The sequence below is a fragment of the Columba livia genome, chromosome 4 (assembly GCF_036013475.1).
Source record: "Columba livia isolate bColLiv1 breed racing homer chromosome 4, bColLiv1.pat.W.v2, whole genome shotgun sequence".
In the NCBI taxonomy this organism is placed as follows: domain Eukaryota; kingdom Metazoa; phylum Chordata; class Aves; order Columbiformes; family Columbidae; genus Columba; species Columba livia.
Window position 1 is genome coordinate 30,003,020 of NC_088605.1, and position 23,779 is coordinate 30,026,798.

At 41.5% G+C, this 23,779-nt stretch overlaps 1 protein-coding gene across 8 annotated transcripts in view; it reads right to left on the reverse strand.

The window, feature by feature from the left end:
• Nucleotides 1–1,285: 1,285 nt before the first annotated feature.
• DLC1 (DLC1 Rho GTPase activating protein) overlaps nucleotides 1,286–23,779 on the reverse strand; it is a 262,569-nt gene continuing 240,075 nt past the window's right edge. For all 8 annotated transcript variants that reach the window (XM_065060997.1, XM_065060996.1, XM_065060995.1 and 5 more), the window contains 11 exons: nucleotides 17,420–17,483; nucleotides 13,099–14,525; nucleotides 11,763–11,939; nucleotides 9,683–9,842; nucleotides 9,243–9,441; nucleotides 6,652–6,865; nucleotides 6,133–6,247; nucleotides 4,990–5,211; nucleotides 4,091–4,308; nucleotides 3,752–3,925; nucleotides 1,286–3,260 (listed from right to left, as the gene is read on the reverse strand). In XM_065060997.1, the coding sequence (XP_064917069.1) occupies nucleotides 3,140–3,260; nucleotides 3,752–3,925; nucleotides 4,091–4,308; nucleotides 4,990–5,211; nucleotides 6,133–6,247; nucleotides 6,652–6,865; nucleotides 9,243–9,441; nucleotides 9,683–9,842; nucleotides 11,763–11,939; nucleotides 13,099–14,525; nucleotides 17,420–17,483 (3,091 nt within the window). In that variant the 3' untranslated portion in view covers nucleotides 1,286–3,139. The remainder of the gene's footprint in view (nucleotides 3,261–3,751; nucleotides 3,926–4,090; nucleotides 4,309–4,989; nucleotides 5,212–6,132; nucleotides 6,248–6,651; nucleotides 6,866–9,242; nucleotides 9,442–9,682; nucleotides 9,843–11,762; nucleotides 11,940–13,098; nucleotides 14,526–17,419; nucleotides 17,484–23,779) is intronic.

A 23,779-nucleotide genomic window follows, 5' to 3' on the forward strand; every position in this document is an offset into this window, starting at 1 on the left:
AGTGCCACCTGACAAGAAACACAGACATGGAAACTTGAATTCTACTGTCCAGCTGCAAAAGGGGAGACTTGCAAATGAAGGAGCCAAGAAGACAAACATTCAGGAGTTTGAGGCTATTTAGAAGAGTCAAAGTTAACCCATATTATAGCAATATTTAGGAAAATGCTGATTGGAAAGTAACCTACTGCACAAAATGCAGAATAAATCCTTGAAATGCCTGTCATGCATTAATGTGGTTAAAAATAGAAACTAAACCATCATTACAGAGAAAAAAAAATAGCTAACTGCTTGTTTCAAGGGTCCAAAATTGTGAACACAGCTCTTTGTTTTGTTTTGTTTTAAATCATGTAGTTGTTTTTAGTACTGACTTGAGAAAAAAGATCCTATAAGAGCCAAACAAGTGACAGTCCCTTATCAGAAAGGTTCTCTAGAAGCCTCTCTGGTGTGTGATAACTAGCACCGTGACAGCAAGAGGTTTGCTTTTGCCAGACTGTGAAGCAGCATCCCTGACTGCTTCCTGGGGAACATCATGGGAAGCAACAGCGATCAGGAGTTTGGGATGCTCCGGTGGAGAAGGAATATGACAATGTTGTAAGTGGAAGGCAGCAGGCCTCCTTCCAGCTACGCTGTCAGACAAGCCTCACAAATCAAAATCCTCTTTTAGATGCCCAAATTATATTTCTGTTGGCTAAGACTTTAAAAACTTTTTAAAGTTGCTTGAATTAACAGCTGTCTTTGGCTTCATTTTCCACCTAAGTCAGTTGTTTGTATATCCTCCTGGCCTTCCCTTTGGCTTCATTTCACTGCTGCATGTGCTTTAACTTTCTCCAATTACTTTCATGCTTGCATTTTTTTTTAAAGCCAGCCTATGATTCCACAACTCATCATGCCTGCATTCTCCCTGTAGAAAATAGGAAAGTGGTGAATTATTTTTCAGCATTCCATACAGCTCCCTATCAAGCAGGAGTCTGCTCTGCTCCCTTTTAGGAGCTCCTTTCCACAAGACAGAAGCAAACCAGAGATTTTTTCTTACTTCTAAATGTATGAAACTATTGGTTGGGGAGTATTTCTGTTCATCTCTCTGCTATCATTAAGGCTTGTCTTCCAAAAATTTTGAAATTGCTCTGGTACCTGCCTTTAACAATGCTAAAAATATTGGCCTGGGAGAGGGCAGGGGTGGCTATGCAGTTGGTAGTAGCATGTAAAGAAGCAGTGGTAAGAAAAATACCTCCTCGTCTTCTGGCCATGAGAGTGGAAGGAAGAATGCAGACTAAAATAAAAATCATTATGCTTCTCCAATTTTAAACATTTAATAGTGCACTTATTGAGTATATTCTGTACAGACATCTATAGCAAGTTAAACATTTTCCTTTCTCTCATGTAGGTCATAATCATGTAAAGCACATTTACAATAGAAAACATACTTGAGGTACAAAAACCCAAAAAGAATATCTGAGGTATAAATACAGGTATATTTTAAATAATCTTTATCATGCTTTATCTATGTTTGACAGTACACTGTGGGCAAGTATACATGTTTACAATAGAATGGTATGTACAACATACAATTTTACAAATTCAGAAGTGTTTGATGTAGAAGAATATACAAGGTTTTCCTACTCATGAGGAACATTGTTACTGGAAGTACTACATTATTTGCCATAATAAAAAAATTCTTCATCAAAAAGCTTAATATAATACTGACAATGGTAACAAAATCTCAGTTAAAATTCCATCTTGCAACTCATTCATACCCTAGCCAAAAAATACATATTTCACTTAATACTGCACCTTGAAAGCAAATCTTCACCTTTACAGTAAAACCTACAGAAAGACACCTTTCCAGAGGACCTCAAGACTTCCTACAGTTCATACAAGTTGATTCTCAAGGAGGGAGGGAGGGAATATCCCAAAGGGTTTCAAAAACTCAATAAAACCCAGGACAAAACCCCACCCTCCTCTACGCCCCCAAATATAACCCTCCAAATTGCTCACATCCAGGTTCTGTTTGTCTTAACATGCATCTTTTAGGAAAATAGGCAAAGGAGGGAGAGAAATGGAGAGAGCTCATGTGACCCTTCCAAGCCTCCTCACCCCACCGGCTGCTGCAGGAGTCCTGCTACCTCCCAGCACCACAACTCCAGTGTTGAATTTTTCCTCTTGAGCCATTAGAATACAGTAAAATATACAAAAGTTCAGTAAAACACTTATAGTTAACACAGGTAGGAGTAAAAGCAACAACCTTTTTTGGCAAGTTAACAACTGACATTACTGGCTCTCTTCACCGTTACACAGGCATTTCAATTCTAAGCTGCTAGTATGTTGACTTAAGATTGCTATAGAATTGCTAATCGCTCCTAGAAGATCATCTGGATAAGCACTGGGCAGTAATCGGAGCAAGCCACTTGCAACATCTGCTCAGGGTTTTTAATGAGGTTATAGCTGAGGAAAATGCAGAACTGGCACATGGGTAGGATGGCTACTCCTGGTCCACAGGGGAGTCCTATTCTAGGTTGAACTGTATCCAGCATACTGAAATCCATTCTGGTTGCCTATCAGTGTACCAGCCACATTTCAAGTTCAACTTCTGCTATCCTTTCAACCATTAACACACTCATTCACACTTTAATCTCTGTGCAAACCTTTCTCTGCTTGTCTCAGTGAGAACACATTGAAGAGTACCAACTATTCCAGTGGATACACCAGTCCCTCAACACTCTACAAACAAAACAACACGGGTATATACATAAAGCTAAGTATTTCACATGGGAATGATGAGCCTTCACCATATTTCATAATATATTTTGCATTTAAAGAATTTTTGCTTCTCAGAAGCAACTCAAACCATCTAACAGTACAATATTTTTTTTTTTTAATCTTTTTTTTTTTTGGCACAGTCCTCCTATGTATTCCAGTCGAGGCCTACACTATAGACCTTATACAGACAGGAAGCAGCTTTAAATTGTATGGTATGGCCACAGTCCTATAGTAATGCTCACAGTCAAGTTCTCATGCTGTCATTCCTTCGTGACATGACTTGTAGATGGTATACTGGTCCAGTCAGCAGTGGACAAGCCTCAGTTTTGGGTAATGTCTACACTGCTGAGGTGTGGAGCACATGGCAGTTCCTCTTCAGTAGTCACCTGGATTTTACTTCCTTGCTCTCAAGACTCTGATGACTGAAAGAGTCTCGTATCTTAACGACTTCAGATGCACACAAGTGTCCAAAAGACTTGGTGTACCAGTCTGGCATGTGGCCCCTGATGTGTGAGAAAAAGTAATGATGAAGTAGGTACCAGTAACTTTGCATGCATTTTCTTAGTCAGAATCAAATCATATCATCTAGCTGTTTAAATGTATGATTAGGAAATCTCCTTATTACTGCTTATTGCTCAGCTCAGCCTTACCAATACAAAGACTTGCTCAAAAACAAGTTTCCTCCAGGGAGAAAAGATTATCAGAAATTCTGTGAGAACTTGGTCCTCTTTACTAACCTATATCAAAATTAACATGTTCTTGCATCCAAATACATCTGTCACAGGAAGGGGTGGTTATTATATACCAAAAGTTGTGGTGGAGCACATACTGCAGTCTTCTACGGTCACAAAGCACACCTGCTGTTCTGTGGCATCTCACAGACCTGTGTGTGCCTTTGAGAAGTACAAGCTAAAGCCTGTTGAACCACCTATATTTTGCGCTACACGGAAATGATAAAAGTTATCACCACAAAGAACAAAGTGGAAATTCATACCTCAAATCAATTCTGCACATGTAGGTAAGTTTAGATTTTCCTGACCCACAGGGTTCAATCAGATACCTAGACAGAAGCACATTGACTCTAACACCTGCCACTGGAGCACGGTCATGGTCCACTGAGGTTGCTAGAAGCACACAAGCTCCTTTGGGGAAGTTTGTCCTCCATGTTCTAAGAAAAATGAATAAAACAAAAAGACTTATCTTTGACAAACAGTAATTCAAACTTCTAATTAGACTTCAAATTATGCACAAACAGATATTTACCTATATAACTTACATTATGAAGGTTGCTGTACGTGTAGGATATAAATGTCAGCGCATATAAAAGTCTTACCTTAAGACTACAAAGTCCCTGGCTGGTTGAGGTGCCATGCTGTTCTGGACATACTGGTATATATCGGTCTGGCTATCCAAAGATTCGATTACTTTTGAATCTATAAGATCCTCATCCCAAAGATGCTGCTCTTTAAGTAAACGATTTAAAACGTCCTCTGGCGTAGCTGGGATTTCTATGGTAGTTTTCCATAACCGGAGTGGGGGACCTTCACACACCTGGGGGAAATCAACACAGAGTCCTCAGTTTTGCTCTTCTATACATTTTCTTTTTCCCTTCTATTTTAGTGTTGGCTAAACACAGCAAATTAAATACAGACATATGTATGTATGTATTGTACTAAGCTTGCTGTAAGCTTAGACTAAGGTTATTTTCCTAACAGCCAAAGGTATCTGCACACTCAGTTCCAAATTATTTTTAAGTTAGCTATCTTCTCCAGTATGGGCCAATATTAAATTATGATGCTACAGAAAAATATCCTAATTTTCCAAGATTTTTAAAAAGTATCTTAAATCTTGTTGAAACACTTTTCCCTGTGCTAGCTCTGAGCTGCCCAAGATAAAAGCTAAGAAACTTCTTTCCCACTGCACAGTGCCAGTCCTTCACTCAGCCTGTCAAGGCTTTGCACATGTGAGTGAAGGCGTGCAAATGCAATACAGTGAACACTCCTGGGCTGGATAAACAGAAGAACACAAATCAGTGCACGTTAGCTGACTGCTGCTGAAAGATGTGTTGTTTTTAGGTGGTGTGCAACTATGTCAAAAGATAAAGGTTTTTTTTCTTAAATCTATATGCAAAGTAAAGGTGTACACTGAACCTTCTGTAATATCCTATGTCAAAAGCCTGCTTATAGTAGAGAACATGAGCTAAAAGCCAGAGCTGAGTGACAGGGTGCATACCTTCTTGTAGGCCAGATCTGCTTGCTCTGAGGTGGAGCAGCTGACCCAGCCTTTAAACTTCTCCTTCATCTCTTTGAGCAAGTCATCCACACAGTCCTGGAGGTAGCAGTGGTAGTCGGAGGGCTCGGTGGTGCTGCTGCCACCCCGAAGCTCCTCCAGGCTAAGGGGACGCAGGTCCTGCTCCGTGTACGAGTTTCGGCCCCTGCTCATTTCTTCAGGTATCTGAGGGGCAACAAGGGTGAAATCATCCTTTTGCAGCTCTATCCCCAAATCACAGAGTTAGCTTAGCAGCCTGACAGCCACAGAAAGATGGGTACACTAGTTTTGTAAGCAGTAGGACATGTACATGTCAGGCCAAGGACTCCGTGTGAAGAAATCTGAAAATTAAGTTTGTCACTTTAACTCAAATTAGTCTCTCATTTATGGAGTGTCTATTTTTTTTTTTTTTTGTGGAGTATCCCTCTTCCCTACACAACTCAGATCCATTCCCATAGCAGTTTATCCTGCAGACTGAAGGAAGGGGGGACCAGTTGTCAGCCACAAGAAAAGAGACCATCATGTCTTCAGTTGAGGGCTCTGAAAAGACTGAATAACAGTGAAGAAATCCAGGACTCAAGACTTGTCTGTTTCTCCATTCTGGGCCCTAGAGGGAGCATGCTTTAGTTCCTACAGACCCTTCAACCTACGGTTTGACAGTGTCATGTTCCAGGATGCTTTTGTGGCCTAATCTTGCAAACTCTTGGGAATTTAAGTATAAAACAAGCACTGAAATTCCTGGAAACAGCTTCTTGCTGTGTAATTAGAGCTGAAGTTCACAGACCCTCATGGCTGCACAATAAAAGCTTGAAAACATATTTCAAATGCAGTTTGGATGTAACAAAAATGTCCCAAGACCCACAACGGCCTCAGGATTTTTGCGCACCAGCGCCAACAAAGCAACTCTATTTTCTTCTGGCACCATTTCTAATTCATGTATGTACCCATACCATGATTTAAAGGTTTTTTTTGTTTTTTTTTTTTAAATGTTTATAATGTATTAAACTTTACTAAAATAAAGAGACATTGCTAGATTTCCCTTATACAGCAGATCTAAGCTATGTTGGTCAACATTCCACCCATCAGTTTTGCAAATAGTTGTTTTACCTGAAAGAGCTTCTTGCATTCAGCAATCATATGAGCTAGCCCTTGGGTTGCAGCCAGATTTTCATTTAGGTCTTTCTGATCGGGTTTTCCCAGGCTTGGTTTTCTTTGCATCACCCTTCATGGGGGAAAAGAGCACACACACACACACAAATCCAGTTACTTAATGCAGAGCAAGAGAAACACTTGGTAAGATAATGGTAGGGTTCCCGAATCTGCTGGTGATTTAGAGCACTGCTCCCTGGGACCAGATCTTGGCATGGTGTTACTGACTTCTCCCACCACTCTCTCTAAGCCTTTTCTTTGGAATCCCCCACATTTCTTCCTTCTTAAGAACTTGCTTATATTTGAACAAATCTCTAACAAAAGGTAGGATCCAATAACCGTTCTACACCTGGTGCCCCCTAAGGTGTGATCACAACTGGCAGAGTCAACGCGAGACTGTGCCTGTTGCACATCGCCGCTGCCAGCTGAGGTACGGGACCAGCAACAAGGGGCCCTGCTCTCCACGGACACACGTACCTGGGGGAAGAATTCTCTCTTTTGAGAGTGTTTAAGTGGAAGAGGGAAGGTGCTAAGCAGACGGCCAGGTTTGTTGGTGTCATCTGGTTCTCCTTCACTGCAGCTGTGACATCACTCAGGAAATAGAGAAGAATCTGGAGGACCTCCCTGTTCTCATCGGGTAAAAGCATAATGGCAGCCTTGATAGCCTGGAGACGCTGATCCTTTGGCACATCTGCATAATATTAGTAATTCTCTCATCAGGCCATTGATTTTCCACACACACAGCATGAATACATCCCAAAGCAAATCCAGCTTCAAATATTTGACTCGAGTTTGAAGCGATTTCCTTCAGGATGCATACCATTTCATAGGAAACATGAAGGAATTTTTTTTTTAACCCACTAGTTTAACTACCCTCAGCTATTTCCTGCCTCACAAGAAATGCAAGCAAGAAGAAGCTGTGCCTAGGCCAGAGTTAATTTTAGATTTCATTTCAACAGCTACATGCTCCCGCAGATGCACTAAAATGACAGAAGCCTGGAGTCAGGCACTGAACAAGCAAACACAGTCCAGCCAATTTAGAAATTCTTTGGCTTTCAAAGAAATTCAAAACATGAATGCATTTTAGAATAGGTGAATTAATTAAATTGACTAGCAAACCTCTTCAACGATGATGTCATAAACTATCCAGAGAGTGCTTTACCAAACACAGAGAGTTGTTTTATTGAGCAGATCATTCAAAGTCATGCGGTGGAAAAAGAAAGTCAATGCTGTGAAGCCCCATACCATTAAACAGCTCCTTGGTTACTAACAACAAACAGCCACTGGAAAAATTTGACATGTGTCTTTATATAAGGCCCTCTCCTCCAAACTTGAAGGGAACAAGAAATGAAATAACCCAGACCAGATCTGCTTCTTGTAAAGGGATTTCCAACAAACCACCTCTGAAGACAACATCAGAGTCTGAGTCCTGAAGCATTTATATCATCAGCAGCACCACACCACCCTCACTGCATGCCTCATAATACACGTGGTGCTAATCAGGTATTTAACTGGTATTTGCTTTGGGCTTCAGCAACTTTGTAAGGCTAGCAGGTGAGTTTAGAAAGCAATTTTAAGCAAAAACCTACTGCTTTCTACACTGTCCCCTCATCGTCTCAAAGCACATTTAAGCCACGTGCAGAAAAATTCCAGTGCGCAGCCTGGCACATAACACCAAAGCAAGGGGAAATTTTGTCCTTTGCAGAGAAGCAAAATTTACAGCTGCTTTAAGGCACTTTGTTTTACATAGAGAGAATACTTCCCAACCAGCTCTGGGGATTCCTCAGACCTACCGCCTGGAAAGGAAACAACCAGACACTTCTGCAATGCTCTGTTAAACATTTTCCGGCACTAAACCCACAAAGAGTTGTTGTTTAATATGCACAGGAGAGGAGAGTCTGATTAATTTTCTCCATAAAACTTCTTGGGAATCCAAACACACACATGAATATGCGTGCACTGAAATAACAGTATTTATGCTTTTAATTTAAACTGCCATCTCCACCTATGGAGCTCTGAGGGAAGTTCCTGTAACCTTTTAGCAACCATCATCATAAGGAAGGCACAAAATACAGCAAAGGATCAAAGAAGCTGGTTTTGTGGTAAATTCTATTGGAGTTAGAGTACCATGGGAAGAATACATGGGGAGACAGCTGGGGTGGTGTTAAGGAGAGAAACCACAGGATCAGCAAGGTGCCATAGTGCATCAGGTTGAACCCCATGAATATTTCAAAAACCTTTGGAGTTTTGGTCACCAACCATTAATCCATCTTTGGCCATTTTATAAAGTGAGAGTATTGCCAATGAAACAATCTTGAAGTGAACTTTTGAAGGTCAACCTGTTGTTTGGAAAGATCTAGCACAAAATAACCTTCTACACAGAAACTGGTTATCTAGCTCACAAAAAAGACTGTCTCCCTTGCTGAAGTTGAACCCGCCATCTCAGAAAGATTAATTATTTCTTTTCAAGTGCATTGATAAATGCAATTTTTAATGCAATTTATTTTAAGCACATTCTGTTCATGGCACCTATCAGTAAAGTCAGTGACAGAAAAGCTTTCAACTTAATGGTTGTTTTCAAAAGGTGTGGTGAAGGCTAGAAGAATATGGTTTAAAAGAAACTAGATTGTTTTTGGCAGCTCTGCTCTTAAAAAAAATCTCAGTAATTTAGTCGATTTCAATCCCCTCAAAATCCCCAATCTCTTGTTTATCTAGTGTTTGCACAGCTCCTCTACATAGCCACATCAGATGTGGATCACTTTCAAACTGTAATATCTAGTATGCTCAGAGAAGAGAGGAAACTTTAAAGCAAGTGATGGAGGATTTATATTTGTTCCCAAACTACGGAGAAAGGTGTAATGAAAAGAACTTGTACTATCAATTATTATACAACTGGAACATCAAGAATGCATTCCTAATGAGGCAGCCTGAACTATAATGGCTGCTGGAAAAAGGCAAAGACCAACACATGCAACATGTGTAGTGCCCAGAAGAGCAGTATCAGAAAGTTCCACCCTTGGTGCACAAATGACCATTTGCTGTCTAGCCATAAAAATCTCAGTACTTACACTGGTATATCTGTAAGAAGGTCTCGGAGAGCTTGTTGGTCATGAGAGGCTCCGGAAGGTCACGGAAGAATTGCTTTAACATGTCTGCTACATCATACGCAGACTGGCCTTCGTAGTTGACGCTGTCTGTTGAACTCTCATTCATTTGGCGCAAAGCCTGAATTCTTGATTTGACTCCAGATTTCCTAAAAAGTCCAACCTAAATATATATGGAAAGGTAAATATGGTTCCAATGAGTCTGGCAAATTTGAAATGTAAGTATGCTCTTTAGCTTCTCACGTATGAGTTCTAATTTCATGGAAAGCTTTCCTTGCATTAATTATCTGCTTTGTCCTGTTTTGAGTCTGCTTTTTCAGTCTGACCCAGGAACAACAAAAATTAATGGAAGGCTGGGGTCTGGGTGCTGCATGCATGTGGGATGAGAGCACAGCAAAACCCACCTGATCAAGGCAGTGGTTGCGGAGGTACCGCATGGCTTGTTGAATGCTCTGTGGAAGTGGCTGCCCTGTGCGCTGGACATTGACTTGCAGTGGTACTCCAAACACGTTTCGGTCTTTATAGTCTGGCACCTTTATCCTTTTCATGAATTTTGGTACTGCCCTATTTAAGCAAAGGGAATGACAAAATTAAATTAAACCTCTGTTGACCGTTTATCTTCTGTATTTCCAGTAATTCAGAAAGCCAGTAAATGAAACATTTATTAATATGAAAAGTGGTGGCGCTATAAATTAGATAATCCATTCAGGGCTGGGAAAAGGGAGAGGACAGAAAACAGAGTTTCTTCAAGAGAAAGGCTTGACATTTGGGGTAATTTGCTGCCTGAAAGCATTAATGTGGTACTACTCCATCAATATTAGTAGGACAAAAGCTACAGAGTAAAACTGCAGGGGCCAGATTGAATTGCAAAAACAGTCAAAATAAATCCTGCGGTCAGTGACCCCTTATAACACTGCTTCTTTAGGTTTCGGGAAAGATGGGCATTTGAACAATGAGCTTTTGTATGTCAACTACTTGTTCTGCAAAGTCCTCAAACTGGGTCCACCACCCACCAGTGTGCATAACAGCAGGAAACTGATGTAATACATTTGAGTTTGTCAGCTAAAAACTTCAGCTCTATAAACAATCCCTTTGAGGGACCCCCCTCCTTGTCAGCCAGTGACTGTTGTTATCCCCACCTCCCACTCCAGTTTCAATGAGAAGCCTTTCCATCTGCTTATGACTCTGAGGAAAAAGTTACTAAATACAAAGGAATGATTTAGCCCTAGATCCCCAAGAGTAGTGGTTTCAGAAAGGAAAAAAAAAAAAAAACCAAAAACCAAACACAAACATTAAAATGTGAAAATACTGAGATAATTTTCCTAATCAGGGAGAAAAACTAATGTCCAGTGCAACAACTAATAGGACACAGTAGCACTGGAAAACAGGGAGATCTATTTAACATTTCAATACACAGTATAGCTATACAAACAGTGCACTAGATTTACAGCTGACTAATCTGTTACATAGTAAAACAGAACCAATTTGTATTGCCATATAGTTAAGTTTAGGGCATTATTGATATATGCATGAATAATACTTGCTTTGTCAAAAAACACGCCAATGGAATGTGAAAAAACACATTGCGATCTCCACAGAGAATCTGAAGCATGCAGGGATAACTGGTCAATACTTATTTCTGTCTTTCAGAACAAACAACTTCTGTATTTAGAAAGGCTGACATAATAACAGCCTTTGAACAGGAGGTACTTTGATGCTGAAGCTAAATACTCTCTGTGACTCCTGGGGAAGGGAGGAGGCTGGCCTGTGGTAGGGAGAAGAAAAATTTTATTGCATCTTTTGCATCCTGAAGGTTACACAGGCTGTACTGCAGATACAATAATAAAAGAGCTTTCTATTTCATTCTTCCAACAAAAACCATTCAGCTGGGTTACAAACACCTGGCCACAGCAGAAATTGCCGTCTAGAAAAAACTCCAGGGTTCTCCCAACCTTTCTTTCCCCCCTCCACCTTTTTTGCAAGCTAACTGGATTTACAGTGCTTTGAAGAGAGGAGATAGATTTTGGCTAATGAATCACTAGAACTGAGGGAAATTTACATTATTTAATTACATAATCATATAAAGAAACTAATGCAAATATTTAAGAATAACTGAAGAAAACGAGCCTATTAAGATCTACTGAGGTTAGTGCCACCACTTGCTAACTGCCTCTATAAACAACTAGTCCTTTTGCTACGGATAGTGGACATCTTCCTGCTCAGAAAGCTGGACTGCACTTCGTTGCTTTTGTTCCCTCACATGCCCCCTACAAACATACTTCTCAAGCCTAATAAGATTAAGCTTACGTAAAGGGTTAGTGATTTTAGCCCTGTCTTAGGAAACCACAAATCACTGTCAGCACAGGCTGGAGGAAGAAGTACAAACATGGAAAAAGAGGGATGGAAGGACTCACTACATCGTTCCTAAAGTTGCTTAGGATGCGCGCATAGTCGACCTGCCTACACATGGCTCAGTGCCCTTACCAGCTGAAGCCGTGCTTGTTGGAAGGCGTGTACTTCTCCAGGAGAGCAGTCAGCTTCAGGAGGGAGTACTTCTGCAGCAGGTTCATCTGTGCCACAGACTGGCAGTTGATCTGCAGTGACGCCGAGCTGAGGCTGGGCCGGTGGGAGCTCTGGAAGCTGTGCCACCTCAGCCTGTGCCTGCGGAGAAGATGGGGGACAGCACAAGGACCAGTCACTGAAATGCCTTATCAGGACACGTGCAGGAATTACCGCCAATGTCCTGCTGAGCTCCCTGCCCTCAGCAGCTGCCGCCTCCTGAGACTGCACAGGCATCAGCCGGCAGCGTCTCTGCCTCAGCCACTACGATGCAGCACGTGCGGCTGCTTCAGATGGGAACGTGAGCTCTGAGCCGACCCAGAGCTCGGTGTTAACTACACAGTCTTGCCCTGTCAGATATCTTCCCAGGGCTCCATCACCCTTTTTTAGAAGCCCTTTCAGTATTAAGGCAGTGCAAATCAAAACACTCCATTAAGAAAAAGCATGCCAGATTTTTAAGACACATCTAATGGGAACTAAGCACTTCTAGAAGTCCCAGTACATTTATACATGCAGCTGTAGGCAACTAGCTGACAGCAGAAACCAGGCCTTAAATGATTTGCACCAGTTTTAAAGGAAAACTGGAAACAAACCTAGAAAGAATTCAATTCCTTCCTCAACTCACAATCCAAAACAGTCATCCATCCCATGGTAAAACTTCCAGCAGAAACTGGGAGGCGAGTGGAACTCCCCCAGTCCCCTACTGTGCTACAGCGATCAGGACAAAGTAAACAAACTTCGTTTTCCCCACAGATCTAACGCCCTAGCATTCTATTAAGAAACAGCCTGCTACTGAAAAGTGCAATTTTTTGAAACTGTCTAAAAGTCAAAGCTTTTACTACACACTGACACAAACCAGATCATACTCATACTGGTTCTCCTAGCGAGCTTAAAAAGCGAATAATCCTACTTGAGGTTCCTCTCCCTCCCACACACCAATTCAGTTTGAAGAATTATCATCCCCCAAAACTGCCTTAACGCTCCTAATGCTGACTTGCTGAGTGGGCTGTTTTTCATTGACGCCTCAGGCTGGACATACAAACATACAGCTATGAAGTGTGGTAATCACTAGTCTAAGTCTTGTACAAATACTTCCCTTGCCTATAACTGTTTTGGGAAGCAATGGGAACAGCACGTGTGTGCTTGAATGGCCACAACTTCTGTTGCTCCTTAACTGAGTGTGGTGCAGATACTACTGAGCCACTCGGACAGGAAGGGACCTCACTGGGGCCACCCCAAGTCCCGGTGCTTGTGATCTCACCTGCTGGACCGTGTCAGAGATGCGCCTACCCCGGAGTCCCTCCTGTCCTGCATCCCTGCAGGCTCTTCCGTTTCGTTCAGCGAATTCCCCGTACTGTCAAGGTCACTCGGTGTGGTTCGATCGTTATCTACATCAAGGTGGATCTGTTTTGGAGACGAAGGACATGGGGAGATGGAGTCGAGCGCTGAGTCAGAGTCCCCTTCATCTGAGAACTTCTCTGACCACTGGTTTACTATTCTCTGCATCCCTTTGACATGATACAGAATGTCGTCTAGTTCTGGGAATATGTCTTCATTTTCGAGGTCGGCCAGGTCACTCGTACTTGAATAGAGGATTGAGCCTGGCACGTTGTCATAAATACTCAGGCGGCTGCTCACTGAGCTGGAGGAGTTGCGCCTTTTCCCCATGCCCAGCTCTTTGCAGCTATCGCCGCTGTTTTCCCTCCTCAGGGCAAGATGGCCATGTCCATGGAAACTCCCTGTCCTCCAGTTCACAGAGGCATTGCTTTCTGTTGGGGAGAAGTTGCCATTGGAGAGTGCTTTTGGAAAAGTGCCAGGCTTATGATCTTCAGGAATAAAAAACACGGTGTCTTCTGCAAAGCTCCCCCGGTTCTTGAAGTTCTGCTCCATGACATCGCTGAACGTTGACTGGTTGAAGGGGTCAAAGCCTTCCAGGTACATACCCACCCGTTTATTGTAGGCACTGAGACTGCGCGTTCGTGTGATGGGACTGGGTGTGCTGACAGCACTGCTGGTCTCTGACTGACTGCTGCTGCTGCTGGTCTGGGTGGAATTGGAGACGCTCCTCTTTCGTACCATGGGGAGGCTGATGTGATTGCCATTGAGGGCAGAAATCTCCACACAATTAAGTTGTTTCAATTTATCTTCATCCATGCCCTCCTGCAGGATGGGCCCGCTAATAATAAGGCCAAGCTTTGAAGGGGCTTTGCTCTTGCCATGTTGAGAGCTCTTGATTTTCAGGCTCTCCATTCTCTTGAGCAGGCTCTTTGTTTTGGACTTGGCGTTCTTCTCATTGGCTTTTGTGTTGAAGCTGAAGCTATTCAGCTCCCTGGGTGAGGGAAGGCTGCTGAATGAGTCATCATTTGCTACGAAATTGCTTGACGAACAAACACTCACGACCGAGTTTGTCCTGGTGGTAGATGCCTCGCTCTGCAGGGTTGGTTGGTGGCTGCTGTTGCTGCTAATGCTCAGAATAGAAGCCACCTCCTGGCGCTCACTGAGGTCTGTTAGCACACTCTCATGGCTTGCTGCATTAGTGAGGTGAGGAGCTTCTGAGGAGGCGGTATTCAAGTCTGGTTTTGGCGGGAACACGTCAAACTCTTCAAGCCTTGACCACCTCTTGCTGTCCCTCTGAAAAGTCCATTTGCCACTTATTGCACAAGGTTCATCTTCATCCGAATCTTCGCTCTGCAAAGAAGAAGAACCCTGAGAGTACTACTTGCAAACTGTCCAAAGAGCAAAGGCAGCTGCATTTAAATACAATACCCGCTGATCTGCATTAAGCATGACCTTGTTCTCACTGAATTTGAAGTGAAAACAGTCTTTTACTTCAGGGAGAGGAAGATTAGGCCATAAAGCCCATCACAGGAAAAGATAACATGGGACAGGCAATATATTTTAACAGTTTTAAAATACAAAAGATACATGCTTTGTAAAAAGAAACAAACAACACATTCTGCTTTAAATTGCTCTTTTCTAAAATGCCTAGTATCCATAGACTTTTAATTAATTGGTCACAGCGGATAGCCCTTAGATCAATAGAAATTCTTGGCATGCATATAATTTTAAACTGGAGTCAGTCAGGGGCTGGGGTCCCTCTGGACTCCGTCCATAGTTACACTCTGTTGATAGGGCCTGTGTGTTTATACTCCTCTTTGCAATTACGAGATGTTTCTCATACATTCTGAATTGTAGCAGCTTAATTCCTTACCCATTCGGGAAGTCTGAAGGGTCTCCTTGCTGTGACTAATGAGACAGCAAAAGAAGCTCATGCACTGCAAGAGTGTGACGCCTCCAGGCTCTTACCTGGTCCACTCTTCCTCCCACAGGCTAGCAGCTAACAATTTAAGAATGTCCTGTGAAGTATCTACTTCAGTCTTGCTTCAGGCAAACTTTAACACTTACAGATAGCAAGCTGCAAGCGCTCACTGACAGCACAGCACGTAAGTAAATTGTAAATAACATCTCTACTGATGATGTTTGATGTATGAGTAATGCCTGAGGGCACGATTACACATACATCACTTACGCCTACAATCTTTTCATCTAAATACTGGAATGGGAATGATCCTGGGACTGACATATTTGGTCTTCCAAATATCTGGAAAATGTCATGTTGGAAGAATAAAACCAATGAAGATATTTTAATACGACACCATGAAACCACAAAACAACCTTTGGTGTTCAGAGTAGGAAACACTAATTGCCATCCAGCTTCATGAGTTTCACTTAATCTGTTTAGATGGCCTTAATTTCAAAACAAACACACATGCATGCCCCAAACTGTAACTATTTGTGTGCCAGGAACACAAACATTTACTCTCTGAAAAACAAGTAAATTATTAATATTTCAAGTATTTTATTTAAGTATGTTTTAGCTCCTGTTCCTCTCCTAGTTTTTGTTTGTCTGGTTGTTTTTTTATATCACATTTCATCAGCTCAGGAAAATAAGTGAAACACTGTATTTATTTTTTATAACTAAATACACATGAGAGACAGCGCATGCATCATTTATTTGCTTCCCAACTATTACAAACAACTTTTGTCCACAACTCAGATGAAAACCAGAGGACTGGCTTGCTCATTTAACGTTTTCAGGAGGAAAAATGTCACCTGAAACTGCCAATGGATAATAATGATAGTCGGTGGTGAATGTGGTTGGACTGGAAAAAAAGGAGCACTAACGTGATTTGAATTTGCAAAGATGTCAATTCAAATATAAGGAAACATTTGTTTCTGTCAGCATAATTTTCCCCCAGCGTTAAAAAGCTTTAAAGGCTAAGTATTGATTTTAATGAAATGAACAATAAAAGGGAACAGGATCTAAGTCCATCTGTCGGAACATGGGTGGTGAATGAAAATCAGGAAAGGCTGAAACAAAAGGTAACCTCCAGACTCCAGAAGATCTGGGGTTTGGACCTGATGTTGGGTCTGCTTCAACCTCTAACAGCAATACTGATCATTCCAGTCTCAACAAGGTTTAGGAACAAGGAGGAGAAATCTTCTGGCGGTCATAAATGGCAATCCAGCTGTCTACTACTTTTAAAGAGTTCCTGTGAATGCTGCCTCAGAGTGTTATCTTCTGGAGCTTGGATGCTGTTTCCAACATACCACAAACAGATAGGGAAAGAGGGGATTAATTCCCGGTAAACAACCTCAGAGCCTTTGTATGCATTCTTGTTAAGGGTAGGGCACCATTGTATTGCCTCAGCTCAGTCATCTTTATCTGCAGTTGTCATATCCCAGGGGACAGTATCAACCCCTGATCCCTCCTAGGACACACACATAGTTTTAAGATGGCTATTGAGTGGTACCTTCCCAGCAAAGCCCAGCAACTCAGCTTTCTGCCAGTACTACCTTACTGGAATTATGGTTGGTGCTCTCATTTCACACCACGCTCCACAGGGATCCTGAAGATTCAGGAAACACTTTTAATTCCTGCTGAGCTCCCTGGAAACATGCAAACAGTCTAAAAATGTAGCTGAAGTATTCTGTAAATATATTGCTTTAATTTTGAGCTACGTAATTAAAAAACAAGGAAACAATGTGCCCAATCGTACAAAGGACTGACTCTTTCCTTTGCAGGTCAAGCCAAGTCTGACTGATCCTGTACACATCATAAAAAAATAATACAAGTCTAATGTGATGGTGAAGAACCAAAACTATGAAGGTGACACCAAAGACCACGTTCTAACATTCAGGTCAGATCACAGTGGCTGGTGAGGATCTCCTCCTTCAAGCCTACTCTTTATAATCCTGCCAGAGCTCAGGCAATATGCTGCAACGCGGAAAACCTCGCCAGCAGGCAGCAAAGCCCAATGCCTTTCAAACCGGGAGCAGCATCCCAAGGAAGAGTTTGCTAGACAAATAAGCTTTATCCACAGCCAAGCCCTGCAGTTTTCACTCAACGAGAACACAAAATGAATCATAAGCAGAGTTCTGACTGTGCATCCTTGCCAGGTTCTACTCAGGTGTTATCTTAGACTGCAGCTAAGCAATCTGCTATATGTTGTTTTTTTTTTTTTTTCTTTTCAGTTTTATTAATGTACAATGCTGTAACAGAACATGCTAAATGAACTTACCCTTTTCCTGTGGGGACTAATTTCTAGCTTCATCACTGCACATTTGTTTAAAGTATTTAAGCGCCTGCAAAGCAAAGGAAACCATATTAAGAGAACACACCAGTGTTTTGACAGAGGCTATTCCAGTTCAAAAGCTTTTGTGAAGGCTGTCCCCAACCTGCTTTGCATACAAATGACCACAAACAGAGTTTCAGTTAGAGCCCTAATTATACTTAACCATTAACCCATTACATTTGGGAGTGTTCTAACTTCAGAGGGAGGGATGGATGACTATTTGTCACAATTACCTGAATCAAAGGAAAGAGAAGTTACCGGAAACTTTGACTGAGCAGTGCACTATATCCAATGAATTGTAATAATTACATTTGTTTAAATAGCAGACATCCGAACCCTGAAACAATCAATCTCGACAGACTGAAAATAAGGGAAAAGGCTTCCTATTTGACACTGTGTACATGTGCCTGTGTGAAAAAAAGCATGCTGCTTTAAAATTGTACTTTATAAGCTAAAATCTCCCAGAGGAAAACTTATTTTCCACTTATTAGGTGTCTGTGAGCAATGATTATTTTCACCACAGTGTTAGGACAACTCACCAGTTTAAAGGAAAAATAAAACAACAACAAAAAACAACAAACCACAAAAAAAACACAGACCTCGTTTTTCCTTCATAAACTGAAAGTCTCTTTTATACATAAAAATGGTCTGAAGGACTAAAATTTAAACAAAACAAAACTGTTGAGCACCAATAGTTAACCGGTCACCTTGTGAAATGTGCTAGCAGTCTGCATGCACATCTTCAAGTACTGTATGAATCCATATAAGCATCCCTCTATTCCCTGATGAGCTATTCATCTGGCAGGTATCTCTAAAACAAAAAAAAAGTTATCTTTCTTCTCCTCTCTCCCCCAGAAGCTCAATGTGCAGTCCTGAGTACAAACAGCTTAAAGCAGAGCAAAACTTGGCATTATTAACACACAGCTCCGTGGCAGTTTGAGTGCAGCTGAGTGCAGGCTGCCATGGTCTCCTGCCCTTTTCCCTGCCCTTGCCTTCCCAGAAACTGCACCAGAGACATGGCTCAGCTAAAATCTGCACTGGTGAAGTACGGTTAGAGAAATACACTGGTGCCATGGCAGGGTGAAGGGCAGGAACAGGCTGCGTGCGATGCAGAAGGTAGAGGAGCTGTAGCAGCAGCTTCATGGAAGTGATGGTTTGGTCTCTTGTGTTAAAACTTCCACTCATGAGTCTGTACTGTGGGTTGGATGAGTAGACTAACCAAGTGGAAAACTAATCTTTCAATACTTTGGCAGGCTGAATTTCTCCCAGGTCAGTTCCTTGGCTTGTGTGAAGGGTAGTGTGTGCAGGGGGAAGGCAGAGGAGCAGAGCCACCCCCTTCCTTCAGCCAGAGAACAGACCAAATTCAACAGGAGCAAAAGTGAGCTTTAAAAAGCCTGATTCATTCTGAAGGAAGTTGTATAATTTTCACATAATTCATCTGAGCAAAGTGTAAAGAAGAGCCTGTATCAGCAGCTTTGAAGAACTGAAAAAAAAATAAAGGAAATGCTGACTTGTCCTATTGCTTCAGATGAGTCTTTTCAGATTCATGGAACTTGTAACTTGAATCTAGAAAATGTGTGCACAGGAAGAATTACTAGTTTGCTCTCTTTCCCCTTGCCTTTTATGCACAGGATTGGTTGCAGATGGTATAGATGGTATTTACACAGGGCTTGATCCTGAGGCCATCAAAGAAAATGGAAAAGCTCCTACTGGTTCTTTTGCTGCAGTCGTGAAGTTAAAAAAAAAAAAAAAAAAAAAGAAAAGTCAGTTTGATCTATAATTAGACCCAGCCACAACACAGCAGAAAAGAAGAGAAACAGGAAGAATTGCCATGGGTCAAATAGTAGGGCAGTGGCAGGTTAGGAAAGTTATCCAGATCTCTCTATTTTCATCTTTGCTCTGACTTTAAAAGGTAGAAGGCTCAGTCCTGCCAGCTGCAGCTGGCGGGTACATGCACAAGTCCAGCAAACTTCAGAGGAACTGTATTTACAGCACGGGTGAAGGCTGAATGTCCCATCCATGTGCTACACAACAAAACTAGTATTTTCATTTTTAAAAGGCCACACAGCAGCAGAAAGCCACCTCCTTCTCTCTGCTATCAAAACATTCTCCTCTCAAACTCCTGGACCTCAAGACCAGGGAAATAAAACTGGTTTCAGTTCTATATTGTGCAATAATTTACAAATTTCAGTGTTGCAACCTTTGACTTATGCAGAGAGAAGTTATCACCAAATCCCTGTATCAGGCCTTATCTAGCTCCAGCCTGTCTGACCGCTAATAAAGGCAATCTCTGATTTCACAAAGATTACATCCCCAGACTTTTCCCCTACTCAAATTAAAACCCTGAAATAGGTAGAAAAGGGTAGAGCAAAGACCTCTGTTTCCACAGAGGGTGTTTAAGAAAAAAAAAATCTCGCAGTACGCACCTCACAAAAATGTGTATGAAGGCAAGATAAGGTAACCCCCAATGAGCGAGGTTAAATACAATAGCAGTGAGGCAAATATAGGCTCTGTTACATGTTTGACATGACTTCATCACAAAACCAGTTTCCCTTTTAAAACCTAAATGCACTGCAGCGATTGCCTCAGGTCTGCAACTTTCATTACATACTTCACACATCCTGCTTTAACTTCTCCTCAAGTTCAGCAGTGCCCAGTTCCTTGAGCTCCAGGACACTGAAAACAGTACAATATGCAAAACTGCCTTCCAAATGCATTATTGAGTCCACAAAGCTAAGCTTTGCCAAGATGAGAGTTACCGATACAACTGTCACTAACCTTCACATATGCTTTACAATATTTTTTAAACCATACAAGCACACATCCATTTTCTTCAGATCTTTTCATCAAATCAATACTTGCTAATGAACCGCAATTTTCTCTTCTGGCTCTGGACCTTTAGTAATTCCATTCCCAGCTATAAATTCAACTTATCATTTCCCTACTGACAGTCAGCAGGTCTGTCTCATTCTTCAGCTCTGTCTTATTCTGCCCAAACCTGTCTCAGCAACACCTTTGTGAGGACAAGATGGGAGATGGAGGGATGGGGCAGGACTGCTGCAGACAACAGTTACAGCTGCTTTCACCGTCTGGCTATTTCAGTCTCAATTTCTATAATGCCCCCTACCCCAGCCACTTTCTGGATGACTGTCTGGATGACAAGATAATATTCTTTCCCATCATTTAGGTAAGTGCCCTTGAGTCAGCCCTCTATGCATCTTCACATCCAGATGGTATCTTGCTCCTGTGGAGCATTTCATCTCCAAGACATCACTTTTTCTCACTCTCCATGTATTTGGACCCATGCTCTCACTCTGGGTCTGCAAAACCCTCCTTCTTGATGGTGACCAACACAACAGGACCTGCCTCTCAGTCCCAGCCCCTGAGTCCCAGCCCCTGAGCAGCAATTACACTGGAAGCCTGAACCTGCTGCACCCAAAACATAAGGCACTGGAGCTTCTCTCAGAAATGTGCAAATGATGCATTTTTCCCGGTCTTCTTGTCAGAAACAGCCAAACTAGTTTAGCCTTAACTTATTTTAAGAAAGGCATCCCAAACAAGACATTCAAATTTTGCAGTGTCAACAGCTAACTTCAGCTAATTTATAAATAAAAATATAGGTGTGTAACATGAAGTCTCTGTTAAATTTACATACCAGTCAGTTCTAATTGGCTGTAGCCCATGGTAATTCATTCTACCCTCATTAACAGGACAAAATTCTCACCTCATGCACCCAAGAAAAGTGCAGATTAGACTTACATATTTTTAACTACAATTTTCTATCGGAATAACTGTTATGATCTAGCTTTTAACTTAATAGTTTCTTAATGGATTAAAATTCTTAATTCTTTCTTACAGGACAAATTCCAGCTCCATTATAGCTGTAACTAATTGATGATACAAGAGCTTTCTTGTCTCACTGCAGCAGACAGCCTCTGCGCTGGCTCCCGGGATTCATCTGTATGTTCTGACCTGCAAAGGAGACCAGCTCTCTACAAACCAAATGATACGAGCAGTGAATGCTGCTCATGCCAATCCACTACAACTGATTTCTTGGATGAGAAGTCCTAATGGTAAAGGATTTAAGAAACCTCTTGTGTAGATAGTGTGGCAGTTTGCTAGCTATATGTAATGAGATTAAATAGGATTTCCATCATGGTTTGCTATGTATTTCATGCTTAGCAACCGCCTTTAGGATAATCATGTTTCAGTACTTAGTTTCATCAGCACATTATGCAGCCAGTTATCCTCTAGTGATAAATTCCCAGTCACTAATCTGCATAAAGTCTCACGAAACCAAGGCCAGCAGTACTTTGCACAGTCACTACATCAAGCATCCTAGCTAATTAGGATCATTGCTCTCACATTTTTAAACCTACATTTCATGATAAGATCACTAAATGACATTTCTTAACCATCTGTCTTCTCCTGTTACCAAGTGGCATATGCTATCTCCATAATTCAAGTCTCAGCCCCCCTTTCACTTAAAATTTTTCAAGAAAATCCTTAATGGGGTGGGTATTGATAGCTTTTCCATTTAGAGAGGAATTCGGCAAAACACTTACTAACAGGCTGTTTCTAATGTTACATTACTTTTCCTGCTTCCATTAATGAGATTGTTAAGCAATAACAAAAGACATAAACTATCATTTAAAATGCTTCAAACCTAAAAAAAAAGTCTCCATCACTGTGATTTCTACAGTCTTTATAAAAATTATTTCTTCACGTATAGTAATTAGACCAAGAGAGTTAGAACTGCTGGCAGAACACTGGTTGTTACACATGAAAGCAGATTCTCAGTCACCATTCACTGCATACAGTATTAATTAAGCTCTGTGCTGAAAATTAAAATAATTCCAAAAGTATTTTGATTTTCTGTCAAGAAACAGTGATAGAATTAAAGCTGTGAAGCAGCTCTAAGTCTTTTACTGAGTAAAACCTTTTACTGTTTACACACTGACCACAGCATGAGTCAAAATAAACCCAGGCTTCAGGCTGCAATGCAGCATTCCAAACATGTGCCTTCTCCATGTTTTTTAATGAGCTTTACAAAATTAAACAAAGAGGTGTGGAAAAAAAATACCTAAAGGGGGAAAAGTTGTGATAATGTACTGATTTTATCTAACACAAATGGTAAAGGGCCAAATTCAGAGGGCAGATCTAGGTTAGCTGTAAAGAAGAAACTCTTCACCATGAGGGTGGTGAGGCACTGGCACAGGCTGCCCAGAGAAGCTGTGGATGCCCCATCCCTGGAAGTGCTCAGGGCGAGGTTGGACGGGGCTTTGAGCAACCTGGTCTAGTGGAAGGTGTCCTTGCCCATGGCAGGGGGGTTGGAACTAGATGAGCTTTAAGGTCCCTTCCAACCCAAACCATTCTATGATTCTACAGTCTTCTGATTAACTGAATTACTGCAGTTTTATTCTGAGGTGGGATCTGAATGCTTCTGGACAATCATTAGCTTCACTTTTAAAGCAGTCTTTGAAAAGATAACTCTGATACATACATCACAGGCTTCAGAATGATATAGTTCAACCTTTAAAAACTTTGTCTCAAACTATAGTAAGACCCATGGATTCTTATGCATATTACACAGAAAACAATTTGGAGATGAAAGTGAAGAAGTTACTTCACAATTAGCAGATTTATGGAAAACTTCCTTGTTTCACAAAATATCTATATACCCACATGATTTTGGTTTGCTTCCCCTTATTAGAAGGCTTACACTATAAGCTTCCATTCTTAGGACACAGATCTTTTTACTGTCCTCTGTGTTCGGAAAAAGTCCTAACTGCTTTTATTGATCACACTAGCAGCAAATCTCGAAGAGATATAGAGGGCATATTTTTACTTGCACCAGTGAGAAACAATTTGCTACCTTCTCTTCCCATATAAATAATCCCAGGTTAAAAAGTATTCTCACAGGCGAGCACTAGGTCCAAAATACACTGGTTTGACTCTATCTTGTTTTCCTGGCAAGGGAAGGCCACGCTTCTGGGAACCAGCATTTACTCACATCGCTGTACTTTCTGTTCAATGACTTCACAAAATCCAGAGCACGCAAATAAGCACATCGATGCATCACATTTTAATATTGATGGAATAGGTGCCCTGCACTTGAGTAGGGCACATCTTGAGTGTAAATTTAACATTAATGAGATTTTTCCCCTCCTAATGACTGGGCAACAGATCTGTTTTCTTAGTCTGAAAATCTTGTAAAGATTCCAGCCCCTCTCTTTCCTTTCCAAGTATGGCAGTGATGGCATGAGAACACTATACACTTAAAGCCTTTCTTAAAAGGGTTTTGTA